Here is a 13,927-nt window from a genome sequence, read left to right as displayed (position 1 = left end):
ATTGTCCTTTTTCAGAGTACATTATTAGCAGTAGGTCAAAATTCATAAAAAATATGGCCAATTGGTTAGAACATAGGTGTAGACCACACCGAGAGCTACAATTTTTGTATTTACGGTTTTCATCTAGAACACATGCTGCTCGAGATATTTGAAAAAATGCATGTGAAAATCGCGCTCAATTTAGACGCGATGACGTCACCATTACCACGTGCTGTGCGCTGCATTGTTTCAGATACGTATTATTTTCTCGAAAACCATTTGCTCTATTGGCAAACTTCGTCTACCACGGAACGTGAGAGATTCAGGGTTTTAATCTCCATTTCCGTAATTTTTCCGATTATGTACAGGGTGTCTCGATTATGGGCAAAATATGTAGAGTACCGTGAAAATTGCCGTTTTCGTGTATAAAATATTAGCTATTAATGAAAAACTGTAAAAGATAGGAAAATTTGGTTTAAAACGTATTATGAACTGCATCGAGAGCTACAATTCTCTGATTTAGAGCTTTGGTCTACTATACAGGGTGCGCGAGATATATCGGGTTTTATTAAAAAATACAACAGGTGCCGCAAATTTGCAGCTATTGACTTCAAATTTTGCAGGGTGGTAAAAGTCCGCCCCCGCACCCAAATACTTGAAGCTAGGCGCAATCGAACTTCTCAAAATATTTTTTAAAAATTTTCGAAAAATTTTTTGTCGTCTTTTTGGGCTGCATAAAAAAATTCATTTCGCCAAAACGCTTTACCCGATCAACAAAATTCTTGAACCAAAAGACGCAGAACATCCGGGACTATAACTTTTATTTTAGCCATTTTTTTGATTATATGCATAGTTTTTTCTTTATAGGCAAAAATCTGAAAGACTCAGAAAATTGTCCTTTTCCAGATTACATTCTTAGCCGTAAATCAAAATTCTTGAAAAACATGGCTAATTGGTTTAAACCGAGGTGTAGACCACACCGAGGGTTACAATTTTTGCATTTACGGTTTGGGTCGTCGCGACCCTGAGGTTAATTTAAAGCGGACTCTAATTTTTTATTAAGAAGCAGAGCCCGCGAGCCCGCAAGACGTGGACTCGAGGGTAGAGACGGCACTAACCTCTTGTCGCTGCTGTCTCGCTGGACTGGGGCCCCAATAGCAGCTCCTCTTCGATCTTGAGGATCACGGTCTCGGTACGGTAGAGGTGGTTCACACGCACACGCAACGCGTAGGGAGACAATAGTTTTTTCTTTTGGGGTTCAACACTATCGGCGTGCTATCGATCCCGAGTTCGAACGCGAAAAAGACGTTAAGCCCGTTCTTAGTCGCACGTGCGCGCGCTCTCTCCCTCTTTTAGCTCTACATTTTTAAACTTCCGCGGTTCTTGCCCGGGTGTTCGCTTTGCGGATTTAACACGGTTTTCATCTAGAACACATGCTGCTCGAGATATTTGAAAAAATGCATGTGAAAATCGCGCTTAATTTAGACGCGATGACGTCACCATTACCACGTGCTGTGCGCTGCATGGTTTCAGATAAATGTAATTCTCTGGAAAACCGTTTGTTCTATTTGCAAACTTCATCTACCACGGAACGTGGGAGATTCAGGGTTTTAATCTCCATTTCTGTAATTTTTCCGATTATGTACAGGGTGTCTCGATTATGGGCAAAATATGTAAAGTACCGTGAAAATTGCTGTTTTCGTGTATAAAATATTATCTATGAATGAAAAACTGTAAAGGATAGGAAAATTTGGTTTAAAACGTATTAAGAACTGTATAGAGAGCTACAATTCTCGGATTTGGAGCTTTCGTCTACTATACAGGGTGCGCGAGATATTTGGAAAAACATAATCAATATAATCATAAATCGTCATGAAATGTCAACATTTTCAAAAAGTAGTTGCCGATTCGGATTTCTGATCCTCAGAAACCCCTTTAGCCAAAATTTTGCAACCTTTTGGGACATTACCTCGAAATCACATTTTGGGCTGAAAGACCGGCTCAAAAATCGATGGTCCGTAATTTATGATTTATATCTCGGTTATTTTAAACTGTGAGAAATTGAAATCTATATGTTATATACCTACGTCCTTTCTCTATCCAACAACACCAAAAAGTTGCGCACAAGTTGTACCGTTTGCCGTCGGGAACGGTTTTTGTGGGATGCTGCAAATTTTAAAATAATGCTTAATTACAATTAAATGGAGGGGGCTGGGGGGGACTTTATAGTATCTGCGAATAGGCCTCATTGACCTTTATCTACAGTAAAAATTTCAAGCTTCTAGTGGCTACGTAGGTATTTTAAAAAATTAAAAATTTAAATTTTTGGGAAAAATCACGACCATGAAAATTTTGGATCGAGGTCGATGTTAACCAATCCGGATGAAATTTGGCACGAAGATAGGTGGTCGGGTGGGTTTTTAAAAAAAATAGTCGGTTGTTTAATTCTAAGTTCCTTAGTCCTTTCGGGGGATAAAACATCGAAAAAAAAAGGATTTTTTTTTATAAAATGTTCTATATTGCCGCTATTTATAATTTTAGGAATTTGAAATTAATATGTTATATACTTTAGTCTTTTATCTATTTAATGATATGAAAAGATCTTACACAAGTTGTATGGTTTTTTGTCGGGAATGGTTTGTGTCTGAGACTGCAATATTTTCAAAAAATGTATTAATTATTATTTATAATTAAATGGTAGGAGCTGGGGAGGGCTTTATAATTTCTTTGGATAGACCTCATTGACCTCCATCTTCAGAAAAAATTTCAATCTTTTCGAAGTAACGTAGGTATTTAAAAAAAATGAAAACCAAAATTTTTTAGGAGCATCATGATACCCATGAAAATTATAAATTCAGAATATTAACTAATAATGGAGGGGGCTGCAAGCAGATTTTACGGTATTGGCGAATAGACCTCATTGACCTCTAAGTTTGATAATAATTTCATTCTTCTCGGAGAAAGGTATATATTTAAAAAAATTAAGAATCTAAATTTTTTGAAGAAAAACACATAAATATGAAAATAATAAATTGAAAATATTAAAAGAAAATGGGGGGTTGGGGGGCGACATTATAGTATCCGCGAATGGACCTCATTGATGTGTATCTTCCATAAAAATTTCAACTTTCTCGGATCAATATGAGCTGAGAAATAACCTTGAAATCTCATTTTAAATGGAAAAATCGGCTTAAAAATCAATTATCAATTTTTAACGTTTTATATTTTATTTAATTATAATTTTAAAAAATTAAAAATTTTGCGTTCAATACTTTGATCCTTCCTCAATCCAACGATACCAAAAAGATTCCCACAAGTTATACCGTTTGCCGTCGGGAGCGGTTTATGTGTGAGACTGCAAATTTTAAAAAATAATTATTAATAGGTAAATGGAGGGGGCTGGGGGGAATTTTATGGTATCTGTGAATAGACCTTATTGACCTTCATCTTGAAAAAAAATTTCAATCTTCTCGGAGCAATGTAAGTATTAAAAAAAAAAAATAAGAAATATAAATATTCTGAGAATAATGTTTCTAATTCAGGAGTAGGCTGTGAGATTTATTTGAATCTTTTATTTTGATTGGTTCAGCGATTATACGTGCAATTTTCTTAAGCTTTAATCCTATTGCTCTATGCGTTTCACTATAAATAGTAGGCTCTGCATCTCGTCCGGGGGTTTTGAGATGCGCTGAAGACGATGCGATGATTTAAAATTGTGTCCGACGTTTCGTTTTAGTAGGAAGCTATCTTTAGAGCGTTTATACGTAATAATTTGAATTTGAACGTGGTTCCGGCGGTTTTGAGAAGCGCTGAAGACGATGCAATTATTTAAAATTGTGGCCGACATTTCGTTTTTGTAGGCAGCCATCTTCAGGGCACTAATTCGTAATAATTGGAATTTAACGGTGGTTTCGGGGGTTTTGAGGTGCGCTGAAGATGATGCAATGATTTAAAGTTTTGTCCGACGTTTCGTTTTAGCAGGAAGCCATCTTCAGAACACTAATTCGTAATAATTGGAATTTGAAGGTGGTTCCGGGGGTTTTGAGGTGCGCTGAAGATGATGCAATGATTTAAAATTGCGTCCGAAGTTTCGTTTTAGCAGGAAGCCATCTTCAGAGCATTAATTCGTAATAATTGGATTTTGAAGGTGGTTTGTATGAGTTTTGAAAAATGCTGAAAACAAAGCAATTATTTAATATTGTGTCCTACGTTTAGATCCAATCAAGTACAACAAATCGCAATTACTCGTAAAAAGTTTTATATTTAACGAAGTTTGCCATGATATTTAAACTCGGCTAGACATAAACGACCCTTTATACAGGATGCAAACATAATAAAATTACATTTTGCGAAAGTTCCGTAGTGGTCCGCAGGAGCACGACAGAAAAACAATGCTTTCTCCCAGGACAAGAAGCCGCGAAGCGGCTTCTCTGAAATAGAAAGCCGCGGAGCGGCTTTGTTTACTGCGTAGCGCGCAGCGCGGAGCAGTCGTCTCGCGCAGCAACGAGATTGCGAAAGCAATCTTGTTGAATTCCGACTGGAATCCTGCCTAATAATAAATTGTAATGAAATAAACTTTCAAGTTGATTAGAAATGATGAACGCGCATGTTCTTAAGTCGAAAATATATTGATAAATAATCCCAAATCATGCTTTTTAATTGTTGTGATAAGAAATAGTATTTAGGTATATATTCTAGTATTTTGCACCAACAAGGGCCGTATTAAAAGAATCGAATATTTTAATATGATAAAAGATTCTTGCAGAGTTTCTTCGCCTAGCTTTCCAAATTTTGCTTAAAATTGTGAGCTACCTTAAATTTATGGGTAATACTAGAAAAAAGTTGTGCAAAACTAGAAATGATAAAGTGCTATTTCAGTAATTTGATATGAAACACCGAAGCTAAATAATCAAAATAACATAAGATATTCTTATGAATATGAGTCCTTTCAGAACGCCATTCAAATGTCCGTCTTACTGGTAGAGAAAATGGACGGAAACTTGCAAGTAGCTATCATATTACAACGATTTGAAAATAAAGGTTCTTTTTCTTATTCGCTCTTTGTTGCCCACAATTCTGAAGCATATATATTTTTGAAGATCTAAGCATAGGGATGAGTAGTTAATGCGTCGCTGTAAGTCAAACCAATTGTGCACATTTTTATTTTTCAAGTTTCAAAATTTTTCAACCTCGTAGAGTAGTTTTCCATGCCACAAATTATATAATACTTTTAGATTTCAACGTCGTACTTCTCTATGAGCATGTATTATACACCATGCAATTGCAATTATACACAATATAATAAAAACATTCATTTCGTCATGCTGGTATATTCAAGTTGTTCCCCTTTTTTCTTTTAACCTATAGTACCACATTTCCAATAACCAAGATACGACGCAGATTAGATACATGATTGTGAGGATATGGCAAACCAAAAGATCACTGTCTGTCCAGGATTTGATGTAACCTGAAATTGAAAAAGTTTCCAAAAATATAAACCTCCCAATATTTGTTCGAACATTTAAAGGATTATGCAACAGTATCTAAAAACTTACTCATTAGCGGGGCAGTCACCAAACCAATTGTTCCATTGACGACCATAAACAAAGAAAAAGCGGTTGCAAATATATCGGGGTATTGTTCAGAAAATACCAATGGCATCACTGTTTGTACAGTGCAACGCATGGAACCCAATATAACAAGGGACGTTATTTTTAAAATATACGAATCGCTTCCAACAAATACTAGATAATGGAAAAATATTAAGTTTATATTTAAAAAGTGAACTATGCCCTTACCAAACCTAAAAATAGCACTTAGAAATGATCCCATAAGTAGCACATGTCTGCTATTAAATTCAACTAATCCGGATACAACTGAAAAAATTAATCTAGCCGCCAAATCAGATCCAAAATAAATAGATATGGCCAGTGCTATATCAGATGAGGAATATCCTATATTAGTCAAAATTAAAGGAATTATTGGAAAAAATGACACATCGGCTGTATATGATAATGCTACGCCGATACTGACATTAAGGTATTGCAGATTTTTTAATAGCGACATATCCATGGACTCCAAGAGAGATTTGCTGAAAAAGAATCGAACAAGATAAAATGATGATAACAAAGTAGCATTAATTGTTGTAAGTTTGACAAAATATGGAACTGCAAATGAAAAAAAAAACAAGCTTTCAAATAAATGGTCAATTTTATTATAAAAATTATCATTGCATGCCAATTCCATTTTAATGAATAAACAATCAAGGGACGTTTTCCAAGAATTATTAAAAAAATTAAATCGCGTACTACATGAAGCAATTAGTATTTTTCGTTAGATTGAGCATCGTGAAAATCCAATATGGTTTTTAGTAGAGCAATAACATATTTAGTAAGTTTTATTAAAATATGTCAATAAGAAATATGTTAATTAATACACTTACGTAAGAAACACAAAAGTCTTAAAAACCACAACTTTTTTCTTATTTGAATGGTATTTCAAAAAAAAATCAGGGACTTTCCTTAGATATTCCTATAATATATTCATTCACTGAAACATTCAAATTGGATGGTGGAAAATGCTTCCAACTTCCAAACTTGAACTAAGATTGTGGAAACCTTCAGAAAAACAGAACACGCATACTTTTTCCACTTTTACCATAATCTGTTAAATTAATTATTAATGTTTAATGTTTTGTGGACAATCCCAAGTTGAACTTATTTGAAAGCACAATATTAATTTTTTTCTCTCAAATAACAACTAACCAAAATGATTTGTCCTCGAGGTTTTCCAAAATAGAATCAATGGGAATCGCCGCACTTCTATCACCAAGACTTACTACGGACATTCTTGGCTTACGAATATAAACCTCAACATCTCGAGATAATTTCCTGTTTACAAATTTTTCGCTAGGATAATTAGCCTTGTTCATATTGGTATTCACTAAAGGTTGCATTTGAGAATATAGCATTTCATTCCCCAACGATAAAGCTCGTTGTCTTAAGTTGATTTTACCAATAGCAGGACCTAAAACATTAAATATTGGATAACATAGTTTTGTTAAATTTAGATTAATTAATTTTTCAAAGAAACATCCGCAGGCTACTGTAATGCTATTGCTTCTGGATTCCTCCGGCATCGGTTGTTGTTAAGTCGAACTCGCTAACGCCTATCATCCTGTTGACTTCTTCAGAGGTTAACTGAAACTAGCTCGCATATTTTTCTGTTCCTGCTGCTTGTTTTAGGGGAGCGGAGCTAAATGAGGGGCAGAAACATAGTGTCGGATGACTGATTTCTATATGGGTGACAGGTAAAGACCAAAGTCGCGGTTAAGACTGTTTCTATTGATTCTAGAATTTTTCATTGGAAGAAAATTTTATGTCCGGTTTCGTGATATTCGTAGAATACTTCTTTACTAAAGTCTCTATTCCTGAAACTCTCAACATCATTCCAGATAGATTAAAACCCGAGAATCTGGAACCAAACCTTCTAACCTTAATTGAAAAATGCTGTTCTGGAATACATTTTCCTATAACGGTCAAACTTTTGAAGAAACGTCGGGAACAGCTACGGGTTTATGGAAGCCTTTGAGAAGAAAGCTCAACACCTTCCATCTAAAAGCATCAAAGACAAAATTCCACTTGAGATGCTGGGAGTTTACAGTATTTCATGCAGATGCGACAAAGAATACATTAGAGAGACCGGACGAAAAATATTCACTAGGCTCAAAGAATATGAAAGAGCCTTAAGACTAACACAACTAAACTCATCAACAGTTGCCGAACACAATCACGACACTGATAAAACTAAAATTCTTGCATGTAATCAATTCTTCTACCGACGAAAAATCCCAAAATCTTAACCGCGACCTTTCACCAATATGGGAATCAGTCATCCGGGACGTTGTTTATGCCCCTCATTTAGCTCCCCACCCCCTCCCAAAAAAAAAGCAATATATAAGCAGGTACAGAGTAAAATGTGAGCCAGTTTCAGTCAAGCTCTGAAGAAGACAACAAGATGATAGGCGAAGGGTTGGCAAGTTCGACTCAACCACAACCGACGCAGGAAGAATCCAGAAGTTTCTTAAATAATATTACATTAATGGAAATAAAAAAAAAACTTCAAAAATTACCATTATTGAGCTCAAATGTGTCAATTGAGATCTTTCCTATATTCGATTGGGCAGGGCGAAATGATAAAGCCGAAGGGAAGCTCAAAACGCTTAAGTTCGCTATCAGTATTAACGTTCCTTTGAAACCTAAATATTCGATAGAAATCGTTGCCAGTGGCGGTGCACTCATATAGGCAGCAATAAGGAACGTTTGCGATAAACTCATCATCACAGACAATTTATTGTCAAAATAACAGTTCATTGCAGAAAATGAAGACGGCATCAATAAACCGAAGCCTATACCTAAAAGCGCGCAGGACATTTTCTGCAATACAACTAAAAATTAGTAAAACATATACGTTACCTTGAACGACTCCATAGAATAAAAGAAATTGAATCATAGTTTTTGAAAAAATTACATTAACTGCTCCGATGATAAATATTGCCGATCCAGCCAGGGCCACTTGTCTATACGAATATCTATTAAGAAGAATGTTTGTTGCTAAACCTAAAATTAGATGCGATTGTAAAAAGATGTCATTCAGTAATTACACCTAAATGTGTAAAATAGACCATGTGTATATATTATGCAACAAGTTTTATAAAATACAATTTAGTTCCAAGATTTTTTAGGCATGGTGGGAACGCAGCGGAGCCATTGACTAATAAATGAGTGTTTCAAGAAATTTACAAACGTCTTGCTTATTATACTTTTTCTAGCACTATTAGTTTTCGGGTATACTTTGGCAGCACAACACGAATACATTTAAATTTAAATAGATGCTTAAAAATATCAAAAATAATTTAGAAAGTGGAAAATGTACTACACTGAAGCATCCGAAGAACCGAATTCATTCCATGCTAACTAACAAACCAAAACTGGTTTATGAATGTTTCGGTTTTTTCTTCTAAAATTAAAATTATTATCTTCGAGAGAGTAAGTTCTTCATAGAGTCTCCATAATGAAATAAAATAAAACGAATGAAAGACCGATAACCTAAGTTTGACCTTTCACCATTCTGAAAAATACCTAACCGAATACGAACCAAGAACCTCCTTTCGAAAGCATTTTGGATAGGACCATTTAAATTAAATCGTATGATATGATGACCATTTCTTTGTCGTTTGTTAGCCACTTAGATTGCAGTTATACCTTTAAAGGATTAGAATATTGTTTAAAATCTCACCCATAAATGAACTAACGGTGTTAAAGAAACCAGTTGCCAATGTCGTTCCAGTTGTTTCGTCACCAACGGAATCCAAAAACTTTCCATAAATTAGTCCAAAAGCAGCGACTGGTGCACACGTAGAAATCTGAAGGAAAGTGTTGATGAAAATAAATGTACTTATAAATTTTGGTTAGTATCGACACAGTCTCTTTTGCAACAAATTTAACAATTAACAATCCAGTATACAAAAACTTCAGAAATGGAAGAAAATTGGTCAGGCGATATCGAAAGTTTCAAACCATAAAGTATGTGAGCTCTTCAACGAAAGCTAATTGTCTAACGTATACGTTATAAGCTTATTTGTTACATTTTCATTAGTGTTTTTTGTGTGATAGTAAAGTCTAGACTCGATAAAAAGTGCGTATTGCAAGTTGCTGATTCAAATTTGCCTGACGAATTTCTCTTTCTCCGTTTTGACAATTCCAAATTATTTTGTTTCTACTTTGATGTAAATGCCTCATTTTTTTTTCTCGTACATTCAATTATGATTAAATTTATTATCTATAATCATGAAGGTGTCCCATGTGGTCAACTTTATCATCAATTAGATCCACTTATGTTGAAACACTATTATATTATTCGATCACGACTATATCATTAAGTAGAATTGTACTGGATTAAATTACGACTATAACTATTATAAATTATAATAATTATCATTAAATATATATTATAATAATTACAAACTAGAGAAAATTTTAACTTATTTGTTACTTATATATTAACAGCAATTTTTTTAAAGGACGCCTTAGTCACGACCTTCTTTTGGTGCGAGCGGAAAGCAGCAAAGCCAGTGTTTAATGAGCGAGTTTCTGAAAATCATAAACGTATTACATACTATACTTTTTCCACGACTGTCACGAAACAGCACAAATACATTCACTGAATGAGGTGTGACCATCAGAACTGATAAACGTCAAAATACCATCTGCGTTATAAATCAAAACAAAAAAAGAATCCTATTACCCCCAAACCCGTGGCTAAAGTACGAGAAACGCTCGGATTGACTGGCATTTTAATGAAGATGACGTTTTAAATTGACACCATATCCACAACTTAATCATTGTTACGTCAAAATAAAGAGCTCATAAAAAATAATTAGTATTCCCGTTTATATATGTGTAAGTATTTTAAAGTTGGTAGTAAGACATAGTATATTATGCAACAAGTTTGATAAACGCCGTTTGAGTCACAATTTTGTTTTGGCAGAGCGGAGCGCAACGGACCGCAGAGGGGCGAGTGTATGAAAAAGTTTATCAAACGTGTTGCATACAATATTTTTCCTTTAATTATCAGTTTTTAGGTACATTTTTTCAGCACTAATACATTCAATGAGTGACGCGTGATATGACCGTCGTTATTGACAAATGTCAAAAATCAATCCGCTGCCAAACCAGTGAGTATATAATACCCCGGGCATGTCCGAAGCGGCTCCCCGCCGTAGGTAACGAAACTTACATATTTTTCTACTCCCTTCACCAAAATACCCATTTATAAACCCATCTAGCTTGTGAAAAGTTTCACTTAACCGCGTCACTTTCGTTTCCTACGCCTGCGGTCCACTTACGACATTTCCGGGTTTGGCAGCAATCGGATGCTTTCGGAGACATTTTCCACGTCTTGAATTTTCACGTTTATCAATTCTGACGGTGATGTTAGTGAATGTAACTGTGTTGTTTTGCAAAAGTGTACCTAAAATCTAATGGCTCGTTTATTAATCACCCTCCACAACGCGATGCTCGTGCCAAATAAAATGAAATGCCGTTTACCACACTTGTTGCATAATATGCTATTCTGTACTCCCTTCTGTAAAATAACCAATTATACATCGATTTAGCGTGCGTGTATAGAGTGTTTCACATTGGATTCTGGAGAATGGTAAAGGATAAAGATTGGCTCAAATTGGGTAAACGTAATGGTGAAACGAAAAATATCCATTGACAAATTGAAGTTTGCACTAGTAGTGCATAACTATAACACAATTCAGATCAGAAAACATTAAGTATAATATGTATCTTCGAAAGTTTTTGAATAAACTATACTTTTCAGCGGAATTAAGGATCCCATTTCCGAAATCCCAACCGTCGAAGTAGAATTTGAAGTATCCTAATTAATGTTTACATACATATAGGTGAAAAAAATATTGAACTCTTATACACCCATTTTTCTCAGTATTGATATCCCCTCTGAAATATTGTGTTATCAGTAAAATTATGTGCTTATGGACAAGTGGTTATAAAATTACAGATTATCAACTGTTTACCAATAAAACTCAGGCGGGTAACGTCTAGTGATCCTTATCATATAATAACTATTTAGGCCGAAACATTGAAAGGCAATTAATATTTCCATTCACTCATATACAGTTCGATTGTTTAACAATTACATTAATTGCATATTTACACAGCACCCGCTAAGAAACTGCGATAAAACAGTTTTTTTTTTGCGAAATCCTATAGCGATCTTTGTATCAGAATATTAAGAGTACATTTTAAAATCCAAATAGAATTTTTCGTAAATAGATTATGTGTGACGCAATTCAGTCTCTAAATACTGATGGTTTATTCAAATGAGGCATGCTGAATCATTTTACAAACGATCACTGGATACAAGTTAGTAATGTTTTCGAAAATCTTTATACTATTTATACTATACAAATAAATTTTTAAAATTAGAAGCTTTAGGCTCCTTATTTGTTTTGAAGCATCACATGACTGAGATCCACACTTTATTTAATTGTGCTTTCTTTTATAATCTTTTTTACCTATTTAATGCTTACCCCATTCCGTACCACAACCCATAATTTTAATAAGTATAACGACATAGTTTGCTTTACTCAGTACCCATCGCATTGTCATTTATAATACGATAAGATGTGAAATCATATTTTGATTTTGATGTTGTTTTAAATTAACTGTTTGTGGAACTGTCTTTTCCCAAAAAGCGATAATTTAATTTGTTCTGAGGATCTATTTGTAGTCTGTTTTTATGGGGGCAGGTATAAACTTATGTATGAGAAAAATCATTCCACTCAAATTATTTGGTGGTTTTCACTTTTGATTCATGATAATTAAGACATAAATAAAAAATCCCCGTTAGAAGTATTTTCTAATTAATTTCTAGATAATTATGTAACCATAGAATGTAATACAATCCAGGTTAGTCGCGGGACACTATAACTCTAAATACGTAGCCAAAAATTATACATTGTTTTCAAACTTACATGTCTTAAATAATAAAAAATAAAAAGTGGCAGACCAGAAATATGTTTACTAGATGATGGGGTATTGGTTATCATCTGGTTAAAATCTACAAGAATACAGAGATATAGGATGAATTGAGGCTTCGTACGCAGATATGAACTTCTGAAAACAATTTACAGTCTTTCCATATCTGTTTTGATGTTCCAGCATTTTAGATACTTTCCACCACCGCACAATATATGTTTAGCCACGTTATGAAAAATCAAAATAAAACTTACGAAAATTACCGTGGTTGCTATTGCGACGATATAACCCCACCCACCATCGGGGGGAACAACTTTATATTCTATTGTCGCATTAGATTCCTGACCTTTAGTTATCATAGTAGGTAGTATGCACTAGAGTAGTCAGTGCCTTTAATAATTGTACCATTAAATCAGAAATTCAATTGTAAATTTTGTGTACCTTATCTTATTTGACGTTTTATTATCAATATCAGCAAAATGTTATATCTTAGAAATATGTGCTGCCAATAAACCGCACTAGGTAGGGGCAAGCATTTGTTTTTCCCAGTTTTGTTTATCCCGGTCGATTATAGCATAGGTAAAATGAGGGATTCCAAAATAAAAGTTTTTTTTTCCAAAGCTGCCCCACCTCTACGAAACCCTTAGCTCATTTTTTGGGAAAATCTCTAGCACACCAGCAGGCTCCCAATTTTTACGAAAGCATTTTTGATTTAGTCATCTAGCAAAAAAAAAGAAAAACTAACTATATCGCTACCCTTGTAACTCTACCTTTTAACCCATTTAGATTTGTCTAAGTATTCAAGTGTAAAAGTCATCCTGCATCGCGCAGAACTTATAAATCGGAAAGAAAATGTTCGACAATCCAAACTTATAGTTCATTGTTCTTAACAAAATTATATAGCTTTTCTTTGTTTCTGTAATTTTGAAATAATGAATAATACAATTATAACTTGTTTGTTGTCCAGAAAATTAACCAAAATCCACCTTTCGCTGCACAAAGAATACTAATTGAAAAATATACAAAATATTTAAAAAACCAGAAGACATGAGGAAATGGAGAGTAAAATAACATATAGAATTAATTAATTTTGTTGGATAGATCCCATAAAAGGGCAGTCAAACCTTGTATAGCTTAATTAAAGTCGATCGAAAATTTGTAGTAGACAATTTACAATATTCAGATTTGTCGCAAGATTATTCCTTTGACAAACAATCTCTATTCTAGTACTTGAGTTAAGTTGACCTTCAATGGAACACAGCTCTAGTTTTGACTTATTTTAATATAAAAAATTAAATTTTCGTTACATCAAAAATCAGGTAAAATTTATTTATACGATAATTAATGCCGAAATTTAAGAAATGATAAGAATTTGACGAAAC

At 34.1% G+C, this 13,927-nt stretch overlaps 2 protein-coding genes across 6 annotated transcripts in view; both read right to left on the bottom strand.

The window, feature by feature from the left end:
* The window catches only part of LOC132707840 (monocarboxylate transporter 7-like), a 30,154-nt gene extending 28,892 nt beyond the window's left edge, over positions 1-1,262 (bottom strand). For all 3 annotated transcript variants that reach the window (XM_060679879.1, XM_060679895.1, XM_060679913.1), the window contains exon 1: positions 1,098-1,262. The gene's annotated coding sequence lies outside the window, so the exon portion shown is untranslated. The remainder of the gene's footprint in view (positions 1-1,097) is intronic.
* Positions 1,263-5,029: 3,767 nt separating this feature from the next.
* On the bottom strand, positions 5,030-12,993 carry LOC132702645 (monocarboxylate transporter 9-like). 3 transcript variants are annotated; one of them, XM_060671428.1, is made up of 8 exons: positions 12,809-12,993; positions 9,277-9,403; positions 8,454-8,597; positions 8,111-8,392; positions 6,744-7,005; positions 5,778-6,070; positions 5,535-5,723; positions 5,030-5,446 (listed from the first exon to the last, which is right to left on the bottom strand). In XM_060671428.1, the coding sequence occupies exons 1-8, from the start codon at positions 12,902-12,904 to the stop codon at positions 5,313-5,315; spliced, it is 1,527 nt and encodes a 508-aa protein (XP_060527411.1). In that variant the 5' UTR covers positions 12,905-12,993; the 3' UTR covers positions 5,030-5,312. The 3 variants fall into 3 exon arrangements, with proteins under 3 accessions (XP_060527411.1, XP_060527420.1, XP_060527402.1); XM_060671437.1 differs by lacking the exon at positions 12,809-12,993 and adding an exon at positions 11,011-11,115; XM_060671419.1 differs by having other exon boundaries at positions 5,031-5,446; positions 12,800-12,993.
* Positions 12,994-13,927: the final 934 nt, after the last annotated feature.

This window comes from Cylas formicarius, unplaced genomic scaffold (genome assembly GCF_029955315.1).
Source record: "Cylas formicarius isolate icCylForm1 unplaced genomic scaffold, icCylForm1.1 PGA_scaffold_10__41_contigs__length_53128322, whole genome shotgun sequence".
NCBI classification, from domain to species: Eukaryota; Metazoa; Arthropoda; class Insecta; order Coleoptera; family Brentidae; genus Cylas; species Cylas formicarius.
Note: the sequence above shows the minus strand (reverse complement) of the source record. Positions and strands in the feature narration are given on the sequence as shown.